Source organism: Diceros bicornis, chromosome X, assembly GCF_020826845.1.
Source record: "Diceros bicornis minor isolate mBicDic1 chromosome X, mDicBic1.mat.cur, whole genome shotgun sequence".
In the NCBI taxonomy this organism is placed as follows: Eukaryota; Metazoa; Chordata; class Mammalia; order Perissodactyla; family Rhinocerotidae; genus Diceros; species Diceros bicornis.
Genome location: NC_080781.1, coordinates 94,157,437 through 94,171,110, shown reverse-complemented (window position 1 = coordinate 94,171,110; position 13,674 = coordinate 94,157,437). Strand labels below are relative to the sequence as shown.

At 43.6% G+C, this 13,674-nt stretch overlaps 1 protein-coding gene across 1 annotated transcript; it reads right to left on the bottom strand.

Annotated features, from left to right (window-relative positions):
• Nucleotides 1-3,089: 3,089 nt before the first annotated feature.
• On the bottom strand, nt 3,090-13,074 carry ARL13A (ADP ribosylation factor like GTPase 13A). The gene is made up of 8 exons (XM_058535092.1): nt 13,016-13,074; nt 12,575-12,645; nt 7,336-7,585; nt 6,093-6,198; nt 5,375-5,562; nt 4,646-4,736; nt 4,369-4,549; nt 3,090-3,181 (listed from the first exon to the last, which is right to left on the bottom strand). The coding sequence occupies exons 1-8, from the start codon at nt 13,072-13,074 to the stop codon at nt 3,090-3,092; spliced, it is 1,038 nt and encodes a 345-aa protein (XP_058391075.1).
• Nucleotides 13,075-13,674: the final 600 nt, after the last annotated feature.

Here is a 13,674-nt window from a genome sequence, read left to right as displayed (position 1 = left end):
CTCTTTGTACTTTAGAACCTAAGACATCTGTTTTTGGGTTGTTCTTTGCAGAAAAGAGGATACCTTTCTCAGAAGGGGGGTACAGCTGTCTAATGATATAAGCTCCTCCCCTAATCATAATAATAGTAGCTGACATTAAATGAGCTACTTATGTGCTGAGCACTATGCTAAGCACTTTTATATGGATTGTCCCCTTTGATCCTCACAACAAGCCTGTGAGGTAGGTACTCTTATTCCTGTCTTTGCTGGGTGAAATTGCCAGATCACCCAGCTTGATAAGGGGTTTGGAAAGTACAGTAACAGCCTGCAGCAACAAAATTAAGATTCACTCAAAAATAAATAAGGGTGTGCTGTCTGTATTTGGGGAATATTCTTTAAGTAACTTTTTGTGGCTGATAGATTCTATTTAGGAAAATTTGGTTGACACCCAGGAACACATATATTGTACAAAGGGAAGTGTGCCAATATACTGAAATTCAGTTTTATCATAGGTCGTTTCAACCTAAATTTTCCATCCTGCCCTCATTCATAGGTAGCACTCCCACCTGTTTTAGCCACACTTCCCCTTCCCTCTTGGCTGAGAAAGTATGCCTGCCTCATAAACACACATACCATAAAGAGAAATGTGGATGATCCAATTTTCTTAAGAATGTAGGTTTGTTGAATTACAATCTCCTGCCTGATAAAACTCTTCTTCAGTAGAGATATTTGCTGCATCCCCATGTGAGAATGATTGTCAGCAGAATTCTCCAGTGATATTTATCAGGCAAATTGGAGGCAAGTAGGTGCGTCAACGTGGCCAGAAGAAGACCCAGGAAAGATGTAGTATTTTTGGGTAGAGAAGATAGAACACTGGCTCAGCCACACAGGAGATCTGGATTTTAGGAGCATGTCTGTCAGTGATCAGCTTTACAGTCTTGGGTAAGTCACTTAACCTCTCTGTACCCCGAGTTCCTCATCTGTTTAACAACTGGGGTTGGACTACAGACTCTGTAAGGTTTCTTCCAGCTCCGTGACTAACAAGCCTCAGTCAGAATCCTGTCAAAGACTCACAAGGTGCCTGGAGTGGTTCCCTTGGAGATAAGGCCATATGCAATGCATAATAGCAAATGATGTAGCCTTAGATAGTGTGAGACCCTCCAGATGGGGTTGTAAGACTGATCTTTCTGTGCAAGGTTTCTATCCCTCAGAAACAATTATGGGCTAGTTGGTTTATAGTGCCTGGTGAGACTGTATAGGGTAGGAGTTAAGAGCATGAGTTATGGAGTTGGACCTTAGTTTGAAAACCAGTTCTGCCACTTCCTAGTGGGTACCCTGGGACAAATGATTTGACCTCTCTGAATATCAGTTTCTGCCTCTGTAATAGGATGATAATAGAGCCGACCTCATAGACTTGTGAAGATGAAAGGCAATAATTTATGTAAAGCACTTAGTCCAGCACCTGGCAAAATGGAAGTGCTCAGTCAGCCATATCTGCTACTACTGTTGGTGTGCTTATTGTTATCCATGTAATTCTCCTGACATGGGCATGGCTAAGCTTCAGCATTTTTCCTGAATATAGCTTTCTCTTTCAGGATAGAGTTTGAGAAAAGCATAAACACATTTTTCTGGCCCAAAGTAGCTCTAGAGTCAGGTCTGGATTCACTTCCCTGCTCTGCTTCTTACGGGCTGTGGGACCTTGGGCAAGTTATTTAACTCCTCAGCCCCTTAGTTTCCTCGTCTGTAAAATGCATACAGGAATACTGTCTACCCTCAAGGGTTGTAAATAAGATAATGAATGTGAAGAACTTAGTGCTGTGCCTGACATCCAGAAGGCACTCAATAAATGGTGGCTGTGGTACTGATGGTAAAAGTAATAGTCGTAGTAATAGTAACTACCACCACTGCTGCTATGCCCCTGGGATGGAAGGTTGAATGAGTTCAAGTTCATACAGTTTATGCATACCTAACCAAAGTGTTAGGAGAGGCAGCAATTGCTATTCCTGAAGGAACAGCCTAAAGGAATTGTTACCAGCTTCCCAGATAGTGGCTGGAAATTTAAAACCAAGTTGTTTTTGGAGGTGTGACTGAAAATGATTGAGCAGAGCATAATTTTCAGCAGAAAAGTTCTTTTTTTTTTTGTGAGGAAGATCAGCCCTGAGCTAACATCCATGCCAACCCTCCTCTCTTTTTTGCTGAGGAAGACTGGCCCTGAGCTAACATCTATTGCCAGTCCTCCTTCTTTTTCTCCCCAAAGCCCCAGTAGATAGTTGTATGTCATAGTTGTACATCCTTCTAGTTGCTGTATGTGGGACGCCACCTCAGCATGGCCGGACGAGCGGTGTGTTGGTGTGCGCCCGGGATCCGAACCCGGGCCGCCAGTAGTGGAGCGCTCACACTTAACCCCTAAGCCACGGGGCCCGCCCCTGCAGAAGAGTTCTATTTCTGCCAGTCCCCTTACACCCAAGAACCTTAGGGGAAAACATGTAATTCTAAATTGAGCCTGTGCTTCCAAGGCTCAATTTCAGTTGGTCACCCGTGATGTGTTGTTCACAGGCTTCATCAGAAGTATCTGGGTGCAAAGACATAAGATCTGTGTTCTTCTTTGCTAAGGTCATCTTCATTCTCAAATGGATACCACCTAACTTTCCTTGAGCCTCTCGGCGGCTATAAGATTCATTTGATGGCTAGAATGAGATGGCTAGAATGAGAACAATGGGAGCTCTCAGGGATGTGATGTGAAGAGTAGATGGAGCTGTAGAGAGTCTATAGAGGTATTAGCAAATAGAAACTGAAAAACTGGGTAGTCCTGATGGTTCTGGAAATAAGCCCATTTACTGAGGGAGAGACTTTAGATGTTTCTTTTGACTTCCCTCCATTTTCCTCTTCAGTACTCTGTTAAAAGTCATAAGAGAAAAAAAACAGCCAGTCACTGCAAGCGAAGCTAAGCATCACGTTTCCTGTTCTTCCCAGACCACTCCAGGTTGGGAGGGTGTTAGCCACTTTCCAAGGGGGTGTCGACTGCACCCAACCTGGCACCCACCCTCTACCCTGGCCTCATATTTTCTCTCACTCTTGCCTTCTCCCCTCTCTGCTTCATTTAAGGAATGCTAACCATAGGATCCAAAGACTTCTTCACAGGAACTTTCCAGTAACATCTCCTCTGGGTCCCAGGTATCCATTCTCTTTTTCACCCTGGGTTCTGAGGTTATGGGAATGAAAAATGAATTTCAGTTTTGAACAGAGATTTCGGGGTAGTTTTTGACATCTAGAAAAACACTTATCCTCTCTTAAACTCTCATCCTCACCCCTCATCCCCAGAGCAGTGCCTCTTTCCTCCTCAGTGGCCCTGGCCAAATCCAGGCCCCAATCTATAGGAGTAACAAGCCAAGGCTCTGGGCTAGCCTGAAGGGCCAGATCCCTTGGAGAGCAGAAGTGACGTTATAATATTGACAGTTGACCATTTTGGACACTGGGGTCCCAAGGAACACTGAGAAGGAGTGGCCATTAACAATGGACCTTCAAATCCTCACAGCTTTCTTTTAATGCCTATATTGTATTGGGAGAAATGATATCTGCTTATTATAAAAAGAAAATTTCTAATAAAACAAAAATCCAAAGAAAGATACCTAGGCCTTTTACTTCTCAAAATCACCTAGTATGTTACCCTAGAGAAAACCACCGCTAATGTTTTGGTGATTTCCTTCCAGATAATCTATGCATATATAACATCATGCTGTACATGCTATACTCTGACTTGCCATTTTCTCTAACAAAACATCAGATCATGAAAAACTTTCAGTGTCACTAAATATAAGTCAACATTAGCCCTTTTAATGTCTGTGTAGCATTCCACTGTGTGGATGCACCATAATTTATTGAACCATTCCCCATTGTTAGCTGTTTAGCTTGTTTCCAGCTTTTAGCTATTGTACACAATGCTGTGATTGACAAACCATGAGCATTTTGGGGGGTACTTATAATTATCTTTGGATACAGTTCAAAAAATGAGAGGATTGGCTCATAGGGTTTCCACTTTTTTAAGGTTCTCAGTATATATATTGAGATAGAGAGAGCAGGAGGGAGACAGACAACCAAACTACTCTCCATAAAAGTTGTACCAATTTATACTTCTACCACTGGAAATCATAACCTTTAGGGTAACCCTATAGGCATCCAAACAAAGATCTTGTGTCAGCCAGTGCTGGGGCATCATACTGGGCTACCAGTTGGTGGTCCCCAGGCACCCTCCCTGCACTTCACTCACTTCTGCTGACCACCAACCATAGTATGAGAAGAGTTTCAGACTCAAAATAGGAATGCTGTTTCATAAATTGTGAGAGAAGGCCTATATACCTTTTCTCTGACTAACCGCGGATCCAGCATTACCTTCAAAAAGATCGTCATCAACATATGGAGCTGGGGGCTGCAAGTCATCACTCTGTTTATAGTGAAGCTCACTAGTGTTCCGAACTCCATTTCCCCCAGAACATTCACCTTCCTCCATGGGTTCATCTAAAGCAAATGTCACCGATATATTCTTTTTAGGCCTTAATCTTAAGCCTTCTTTCTGTACGGCAAGAAGATGGAGAAAAAAAAGTAAGTTGGTTGGTGCCCGAGAGTCAGGGATTGGTCCTTGGGCAATAACATATAAAGAGCGATTTACCTGTAGGATTGGCTTTAGGGGTCTAGCTTCCATTGAGCGTGGTTCTAGATGCTGTCTTCTTTCTTTGGGCATTCCCATCCTGGTAGTGAAGCTGGGGAAGATAGAAAGGACAAAGCAATAGTGAAAACAGACACACTTCAAGCTCCTTAATCAAATGCAGCTATTACCCATCCCTATCATATGCCTTTGGACAATTAAAGGGACAATAGAGCAAGAGGACACTTAGGCCTTTTACTCCTCAAAACTTTTATCACCTCCTGTTTTCTTTTTCTTCTTCTTCTTTTCCATATTCCTGTTCTTTCCCATCTTTCCCTATTATTGGGAGGATCAGAGAACTGGAAGAGGAGAATGTGGGGTAGCTCCAGAACATTCATCCATAGACTATTGCCAATAAGCTCCTTAAGGGGCTCATGCTCCTTTTCTCCTCCATGTGGCAAACCAGGGAGTAGAAACCCTGTTTTGGAGAAACTCTAATGCTGATATGTTGGCTCTACCTTTATGCAACTCATCCCACTTTACGTGACCACTCAAGTTGTGCTGGGGGGAGGGTGTACCTAACAATGTGGAATGTTTGTGGTCACTGCCCTAGCCCCATTTGAGCCAACTGAGCTTGAGAGACTTGCTCAGCACCACACAGAATCCAAGCACCTCCCAGAATTCTCTGCTCATGTTGAAGATTGATTGCTGCGTCTATTCTTATCAGTACACCTAATAGAGGCAGCTCAGTACCTGTCTGATGAGCATCTTTCGCCAGAGCCTCTGGTACTCTTGGAGGTTGGAAAGCTTGAGGTGAGTGGCTGTTGACGACTACATAGCTCTTCATATTTATCACCAATAGCAGCTAATAGCCAGCGTAGCCCTTCAATTATGGACTGATGGTTCCTTCTTTGGAGGTTTTTGATGGCTGAACAGGGTTCCTGTGACAAAAAGACAAGAGAAGGCTCCAGCCCAGGAGCCTGAGACCCCTGGGGCCCACAGTCCCAATCACTCTCAGCCAAAGAGCAGAGGTACATATAAATTCTGCTGTGCCTAGAGAGGCTCTAAGACTTTCTGGGAGACACTCAGCTTTGACTCCTGAGAAGGTAAGTGAAAGATACAAAAGCTAAGGTCCTTTAATAAAGTGATTGTGGTATAATATCTTGGATGTGTGACCTTGGGAAAGTCACTCAGAGTCTCTGAGCCTTAGCTTTCTTATCCATAAAATGAGGATATTGAAACTTTCAACTTGACACACCTATTTTGAACACCTAATGAGAAAACAGATGTGAAAGTGTTATAAGAATGTGATATTTATTCTCAGTGTTGGGTCAAAAATCATCATTGTAGATGTTGCCTGATGGGGAGAGGCTTGGCCTGAGACCCAGCCTATGGGGCTGATTACAGAATGGACCGAGGGGTGCATCAGCTGGGCTCGAGAGGGTGAGGGAGGGGAGGGATTGACACTTACCACTCGGTACAGAGACTTGTTCTCCTTTACTAGCCTTTCCAGGAGTAGATATTTGACAATATCACAAGGTAGGAGAGCGTCCTTCTTGTCTTGTTTGTTTGCCATGCTAGAGCAGGGCATAGGAGAGAGGGAGGGAAGAAGAGAGGAAGAGTGAGACAGAAATAGAGGCCAAGGGCAAGAAAAGAAGGGAAAGGAGGAGAACCAATTCTGGTATACTTGCTGCATATCCAGGAACTAGCTTTAAAGACATACCCAGTGAGATGGGCCAGAGATTTTTCCAGCCAACTCTCAAGGGAGGAAAGAATAGCCCAAATAACGTGAATCCAGGATAATCCCCAGGCCTCATTTCTCACTTCCTCTACACTCCCGCCGTGAAACTTTAGTTAAAATTGCTAGCTGGGAGGGGTTGGCCTGGTGGCATAGTGGTTAAGTTCACGCGTCCTACCTCGGCGGCCTGGGCTTCGCGGGTTCAGATCCTGGGCATGGACCTACACACCATTCATCAGCCATGCTGTGGTGGCATCCCATATACGAAATAGAGGAAGATTGGCACAGATGTTAGCTTAGCAACAATCTTCCTCAAGCAAAAAGAGGAAGATTGGCAACAGATGTTAGCTCACGACCAATCTTCCTCACACACAAAAAAAATTGCTAGCTGAGATATGAACAGATTTGGAGTTTTTACATCCTCTTCCAAACTCTGTTCATGCTTGAGTTGGGGATGCTAATGAGGAACGAACAAGGCAAAAAGGGAGTGGGGGAGGGGTGAGGATTGCCAGGCCACCTGAATCACCACCCTGGAATAAGTGTTTGTTACATAACTATTGGACAGTCTACCAAGGGAGGAGGCCATTGACATCGATTATACAAAATAGGGATTCTTTTCTGCCACTGTCTCAGGTCAGATACTGAAGCCAGAAAAGAGAAGCAAGTTCAGGAAGGCAGTCTTCAGGAAGAGTCGAGTGATGGGGGTGGGAGATCCAGATATTACTCTCCATTTCTCTTTGATGCTTGCCTTCAAAATTACCTTTGCACAATTAGGTAATGTGTTCCCCCATGTGTCATAGAAAGTGGCTCTTGAAAACAGCCCCCAGAGGACTGGGCCTCTCCCCAACGCTGAGCCAAAGGGAAGAGGAGGTCTAGCTGGATGTGACAAAGGGACCACCCAGCCCTGTTTCTGTCTACTTCTCTTCTGAAGGCACAAAATGGGAAGGGGAAATTGAGCACAAAGGCAGAGTCTTACAGTAGGATGGGTTTCCCTGCCACTCTTTTATCAGACAGCAGACGTGTTAGGATGATCTTCACTTCCTGCATGCGTTCTAAGTCGCTGGAATCCAGGACAAAAACAAGCCCGTGTGCCTGCGCATAGTAGTTTGGCCAGATTTCTCGGCCCTTCTTGTCTCCATTCAGGTCATAGATGGAAACTTCATACTCATCCAATAGGAGTGTAGTTAGTTCAGATTTCACACAATGGCTCATCCTACTGGGAAGTACTATGCATAGGGAAGAGAGGAGAAGCAACCACAAAGTAGGAGAATATATTAGATGAAAGAATTTGTTAAACAATGATCTGAACCTTGATCAGAGCCTGCCCTGTGGAATCCTGCCACCCTGCTCACATTCACGGATTCATCCTCCTAACCCGGTCCTTTGCCCATGCTCCCCTCTCCTGGCTCAGTAACCTTCGGTAAGTGCCCACTGCTCCCAGGGTAGAATACAGACTCCTTTGCCTCCTAACCTGCCAGACCTATCCCACCCTGACTGGTGTCCACAGTGTCCCTGGTACATACCCAGTCTCTTCCTCCCTCTGCTCCTTGGCTCACACTCCCTCCACTCCACAAGAATGCCATATTCCCTCTTGCCCTGGGTCTTTACAAGATGCTATTCCTGCTGCTTAGAATACTCTTCCACTACTCTTTGGTTGGTTAATGCCTATTTTTTTTAAATATCAATTTAGATCTTGTTTCCTCTAGAAAATTTTCCCTAACTCACACCACCATCCCCTAGTCTGGATTAAGATGCGTTTCTTCTGGGTTTACCACTATCACAGCACATATTACAGTGTTGTAAATTCTATGATTTACTTCTCTGGGTTATAAACTGCAACAGGACAGGAACCCTGTCAATTTTATTTACCATTATATTCACAAAGCTGAGCATAGAAGCTGGCACACAGGTGCTCAATAAATATTTGGTGAATGAATTTGATAAATGAATGAATGAATGTACAGCAGGCCCTTCTCTCCCACCCTTTCTCCAAGGCCCAGCTCAAGGACCACTTTCTTTAGGAAGCCTCTCTGACCTGCCCAGCTCTCATTTCTCTCTCGTTGAGCATGTGGTCTGTTAAACTGGTCCTTCACCTCATTCTGTGCATGCCCTATCTGCCCAACTAAAATATAAGCTCTGTAAGGGAGGGGTTCTGCATTACCTTACACACAGTAGGTGTTCAGTAAACGTTTATGGTGCCTGTTACTGTGAATGAGAGTATGAAGTCCTCTTCCTCAGATCTCCTCCAAGAAACCATGCCAAACTGAGATACATTTGTCCTTTCAAGGCTATAGCCAGAGCATACAATCCCATAGGGCATTCCATACCTCATTCAGCTCCCATGGAAATGCAGTTCAAAATGGCAGTCTTTATGCACATTCTAGTCTATTGGACGGACAGTTCTGGCCTAGCTCTCTGCCCACATCAGTAGCAAAATGACTTTGTAGATTCTCTACACTCATACCTACAAATTCTACAACCAGAATCAGTAGCTTGTTTATAGTCTCAGATCTACCTGTGACATTTTCCATAGGATTGCCACAATGAGTCATTTCACTGAGAAGTTAGTAAGATGCTTTCAGATCTTTGGAAATGTATGATTATATACACATTTATGTGTATACATATATATCTTTGTGTGTATATATTATTATGTTTTAATGTGGTCTTATAACTTCTGTTTTCATGTTAGTCAATGATCTTTTTAATTATAGCTTTCATATAATTTTCAGTCACAACTTTGATGTGATATTTGCTATATCTATATTAGACTACTTAAAAATAATAAGTGAATAGGTTAAAACTCTAAAGGTAATTTTTAAATCTTGTTTCCTGCATCGAGGCAAGCTTTGTATTATTTATTTTTCCCTGTCAGAGCAAAACATTTTCCCTAGTGTTTCTTTTCTTTTTATTTGAAACCTTACCAATTCCTTTAATGCAGTCTATTGTTGGTGAACCCTAGAAGCCACAAGAAGTTGTTCCCTGACAATTTACTTTTCTCTTATTTCCTCTATTGATTTATAAACTCCCTGAGAACAGGTACTGAGTCTGATTCATCTCTATATCCCTAGCAAGTGTTTCATGAAGCACAGTCTGGGGACTGTCTGCCTCAGAGTTACGTGGGAGTGATTGTTAAGTCCTACCCTACACCAAATGAATCAGAATCTCTACACTTGAGATCCAAGCATTTGTGTATTTAACAAACTCTTACATGTAACAAAATCGCCAGGTGATTCTTCTGCACTTTAAAGCTTGAGACGCACTGCCCTAGAGGGCAATGAAACTCATGCCTCTTGTGTCTCAGCATCATCTGGTGTGCTTGTTAAGATTTTGATTCTGTGGGCCCTCCCCAGACCAAAGTATCTGAACCTCCAGCTCCCGCATCAGTAGGTGTGAAAGCTCTGCAGCTAGTTCTGATTTTTGGCTCTCAGTACTCAGTATGCTCCAGGATTACCTGTGGAGCTTTTAAAACCTATGACACTAGGGGCCGGCCTGGTGGCTTGGCAGTTGGGTGCGCGCGCTCCGCTGCTGGCGGCCTGGGTTCGGATCCCGGGCGCGCACCGACGCACCACTTCTCCGGCCATGCTGAGGCCGTGTCCCACATACAGCAACTAGAAGGATGTGCAACTATGACATACACCTATCTACTGGGGCTTTGGGGGAAAAAAAGGAGGAGGATTGGCAATAGATGTTAGCTCAGAGCCGGTCTTCCTCAGCAAAAAGAGGAGGATTAGCACAGATGTTAGCTGAGGGCTGATCTCCCTCACAAAAAAAAAGAAAAAAACCTATGACACTAGGCCTCATTCTCTGAAGAGTTAATGCCATAGATCGGGAGTGGGGCTCAAGCATCATGTTTTTAAAAAAAAAAAAAAAACAAAACTCCCAGGTTGTTGAAATCTATAGCCAGGTTTAAGAGGCACTGCTACAAACACCCTTATTTAGGGCACCTGCTTGTGCTCAAGCTTAGGTTTCTTGCTCCCACCCCCACCTCCCCCATGACCATGCCAGACAAAACAGTTATAGTGAATGGTGTCATCAATAATAATGGCTTGTGTCCCGAAATATTTTATAGCTCACATCTTCAGATGTTAACACACATTACTACTTGTGGATTGAAGTTTCCTTCCTAGGCTATTATCTGTTCTTGGCAATCTTAAACATTTGCAGGAGCAGGGGAGGTGAGCCATTGCATTTTGGGTACAGAGCAATGGACTCTGGTAGTCCTGCATGGACAGAGGAGGCCTGAGACATTCTTCAGAATGTGACATCAGTGGCGCTTTGCTTCTTGGCCATTAAAAACTTCTCTGTGAATGAAGTCATAACCATAAACTTATTGGTTTATGAATCAGCCCCAAGTTACTCACCAAGCACAAGGCAAGCTATACAAGTAAGAAATTAAATAGAGTTCAGGCTCTATCCTCTCAGAATTAGAATGGAATGCAGACGCTATTCTCACAGACAAAATAACATTTGGCTAATTGCAGATGAGTGCTTCCCAAAGCTGGCTGTCCATCAGAAATACCTGGGGAGTTCTTAAAATATAGATTCCCAGGCCCCACCCAGACTGGATAGGAATCTAGTGGTAGAGCTGAATTGGGGCTCTAAAAATTATCCCCACTTTTATCAGTAATCTTTTGATTTATCCTGGCTCCTAGATTTCTATACTGCTGTTCATCTTTTTACTACTTCTGCCTATCAGAGAATTGGGAGAGGCAAGGAGTCAAGTTTGCTGCATATAAGCTGGGCTACTAGGCTGAACCATTGGCTAAAATGTGGTGCTTGGGGCTGCTACTCTGGGAGTAGGGGGAGGAGTGGGGAGGGAGAAGTCGTAAAGAGGCAACATGTAGTCTGAGCAGAATGGAATTGGGGAGAACATTCAGGCCAGAAATATTTATTGAATACCTACCTGAAGGTACTAAAAAGTACAGAGACTAAAGATACAGAGCTGAAAAGATCCATTACTTCTCCTCCAGGGGCTCACAGTCTAGGGAATGGACTTGCAGTCACACAATGATGTTGTGATAAGTACATGATAGAGGGAGGCACAGAATAGAGTGGGATTCCGGGAAAGAGGTGCTGGACGTTAGGGATGACTTTCCTTAGGTCAAGTTTAGGCTGAGTCTCAAGGCATTTGATTAAGCAAGTAGATGATGGAGGGGATGAAATGCTAGTTGTTGCGACAGCATGTACAGAAAGTGTTGGGCACGTGAACTACAATGGTAAGATGGCAGAGGAATGGCCAGTCATTTGTTTTGGCTCTATTAGCAGGCATATGTGGAGAGCATGGGAAATGAAACTGGAGAAGTCAGGGTCTAGATTATGGAGGACCTTGTGTGCCGCTAGGAACTAAAGTTTTATTTTGATGACAATGGGGAGGCATTGAATGGTTTTGAGCAGAGAAATGCCATGATCAGATTTTTGCATTAAGTCCTCAGCCAACTGCGTGGACTGAATACTGGGGGCGCAACTAGAGATGGCAAGATCAGCCAGCAGGCTGTTACTGTAGTTCAAGGAAATTGATGTGGGCTTTAAGTAGGCCAGTGACAGAGGAGTCAGGTTAGCCCTTTTCTGTATTTTGCTAAGGGTTGCCAGGTTATATAAAACTCAGCCACGTCATCATACCTGTTCTTTTATTTAATCAACATCAATGGAGGGCATCCTATGCCAGCCACTGTGCTGGGTTCTTTGATTGATTGGCTACCAGTTAGTGGGGTCTTCACAACTAGAATAGTAGCTCCCTGAAATTCTGTGTAACTGCTACTTGAAATGTCAAGGTATTAAACTGGAGATCTGGTATTAAACTTGTTCATCTCTGAACTGACAACATTTCTCAAGCTCCAACCCTCTCTATTAACTGTCACAAAGAGTTTCATATTATTAAACTTCTTCATCATCCCATACTTGTCTCTCTTATCTAGACCAAATTCCACTTTACTAGAGCTCTGAAACTAGACACTGTTTCAAACATGCTGTCCTTCATAATTGACTGCAGTGCTTTACATAGTTTGAGCTCATTAATACTGACACTATGAGGGGACCTTCAATTAGGATATCTTGTAAAGGAGCAGGTGATAGACATTACAAAACAGGCTGATAACACTCGAGGAGAGAGAACCTGAGGGCCATGAAGTAAGGCTAAGAAGGAATGATTATTTCGTTCGTCCCTGGGGCCCATGGGAGATGTAAACCAATATCTAATACCCTTAGTTCCTTACATCTTTGGAAGACCTCCAAAAGAACAGTTTTGCCTGAGTTGTCTAATCCAATGATGATGATGGTTACATTCCTGGAAATGGAAAAGAAAAATGAGTCAAAGTCTTAAAAGCACTGTTAGTTCTTAGGCTAAATAGAGAATTCTAATTTTCCTTGGTGTTTGGGGCTCTGCCTATAGTAGTCCCAATGCATATACCATAAAAGGCACAGCCAAGGTGGTGTGGGAACCACTCCCCAAAGCCTCAAAGGATGCTTTTCTTCCCTGATTCACTTGCCTTGTAGAATTGGCCATCCTCCCCACAACCCTGCCCCTAATCTTGCACACAGTGGTTAATCACTTCCCCTAACAATATGTATCATGGAGATTTGTCCCTTGAGGGACTGTGAGCAGAAACATTGGAGGAAATGGTGGAGTAAGTCAAGAGAAATAATTGCAATATTACCTTCGTGTCTCTTCTGTTGTCTTGAGCCGAGACCAGCAGGAGGACAGTAGCCGGAACATGATTCAGCTTAGTTCTTTAATATTAAGGGAACAAGTAAACAAGAAATCAGCCCCGTTATTAACACTGAACCTAAGTCAGCTTATAACTACACAGGTGCTGATAAACAGAAAGCCTGGAATTGTGAGAAGTCCATTACCTCATTCTATCCAATCTTGTCTATAAATGTCATAGAGGGAGGGACTGGTTATCCTCAACTCCAGCAGCAGGTTCCTGCAAAATGGGGTGATTTCTTATTAAAGCAACTCATACAGGCACGATGGCATTAGATGTGACCTATCCCTTCAGCCATAGTTTAACCCTGTTAGGAATATCTTCATTCAACCTTGTTGGGGTAGGTGGGGTGATGCCTTGGACAAGAACCAGCTTAGATTTCAAGAAGGACCTATTGGAAGACCTGTTCTAAGTAACAGCTATCCATTGGTCTTGATTCTCTTACTGCCTCCGCTTCAAAAATGTGGGTGTTGATGACACACTGTCATAGATTTTATACAATTCCTAGAGCTGTAAGGGACCTTCGATCATCTAGTCTAATATTTCAAACATCAGTCCAGGTGCCCCACTCTCAAAGATTCCCAGGATACTGCATAAGCTCCCCAGAT

Coding starts and splice junctions, on each gene's coding strand:
- ARL13A (XM_058535092.1), bottom strand. CDS start 13,074: ATGTTCCGGCTACTGTCCTCCTGCTGGTCTCGGCTCAAGACAACAGAA. Junction 5,563..6,092: donor ACAAGTCTCTGTACCGAGTG/GTAAGTGTCAAT, acceptor TTTTTGTCACAG/GAACCCTGTTCAGCCATCAA. Junction 4,737..5,374: donor GAAAGATGCTCATCAGACAG/GTACTGAGCTGC, acceptor TATCTTCCCCAG/CTTCACTACCAGGATGGGAA.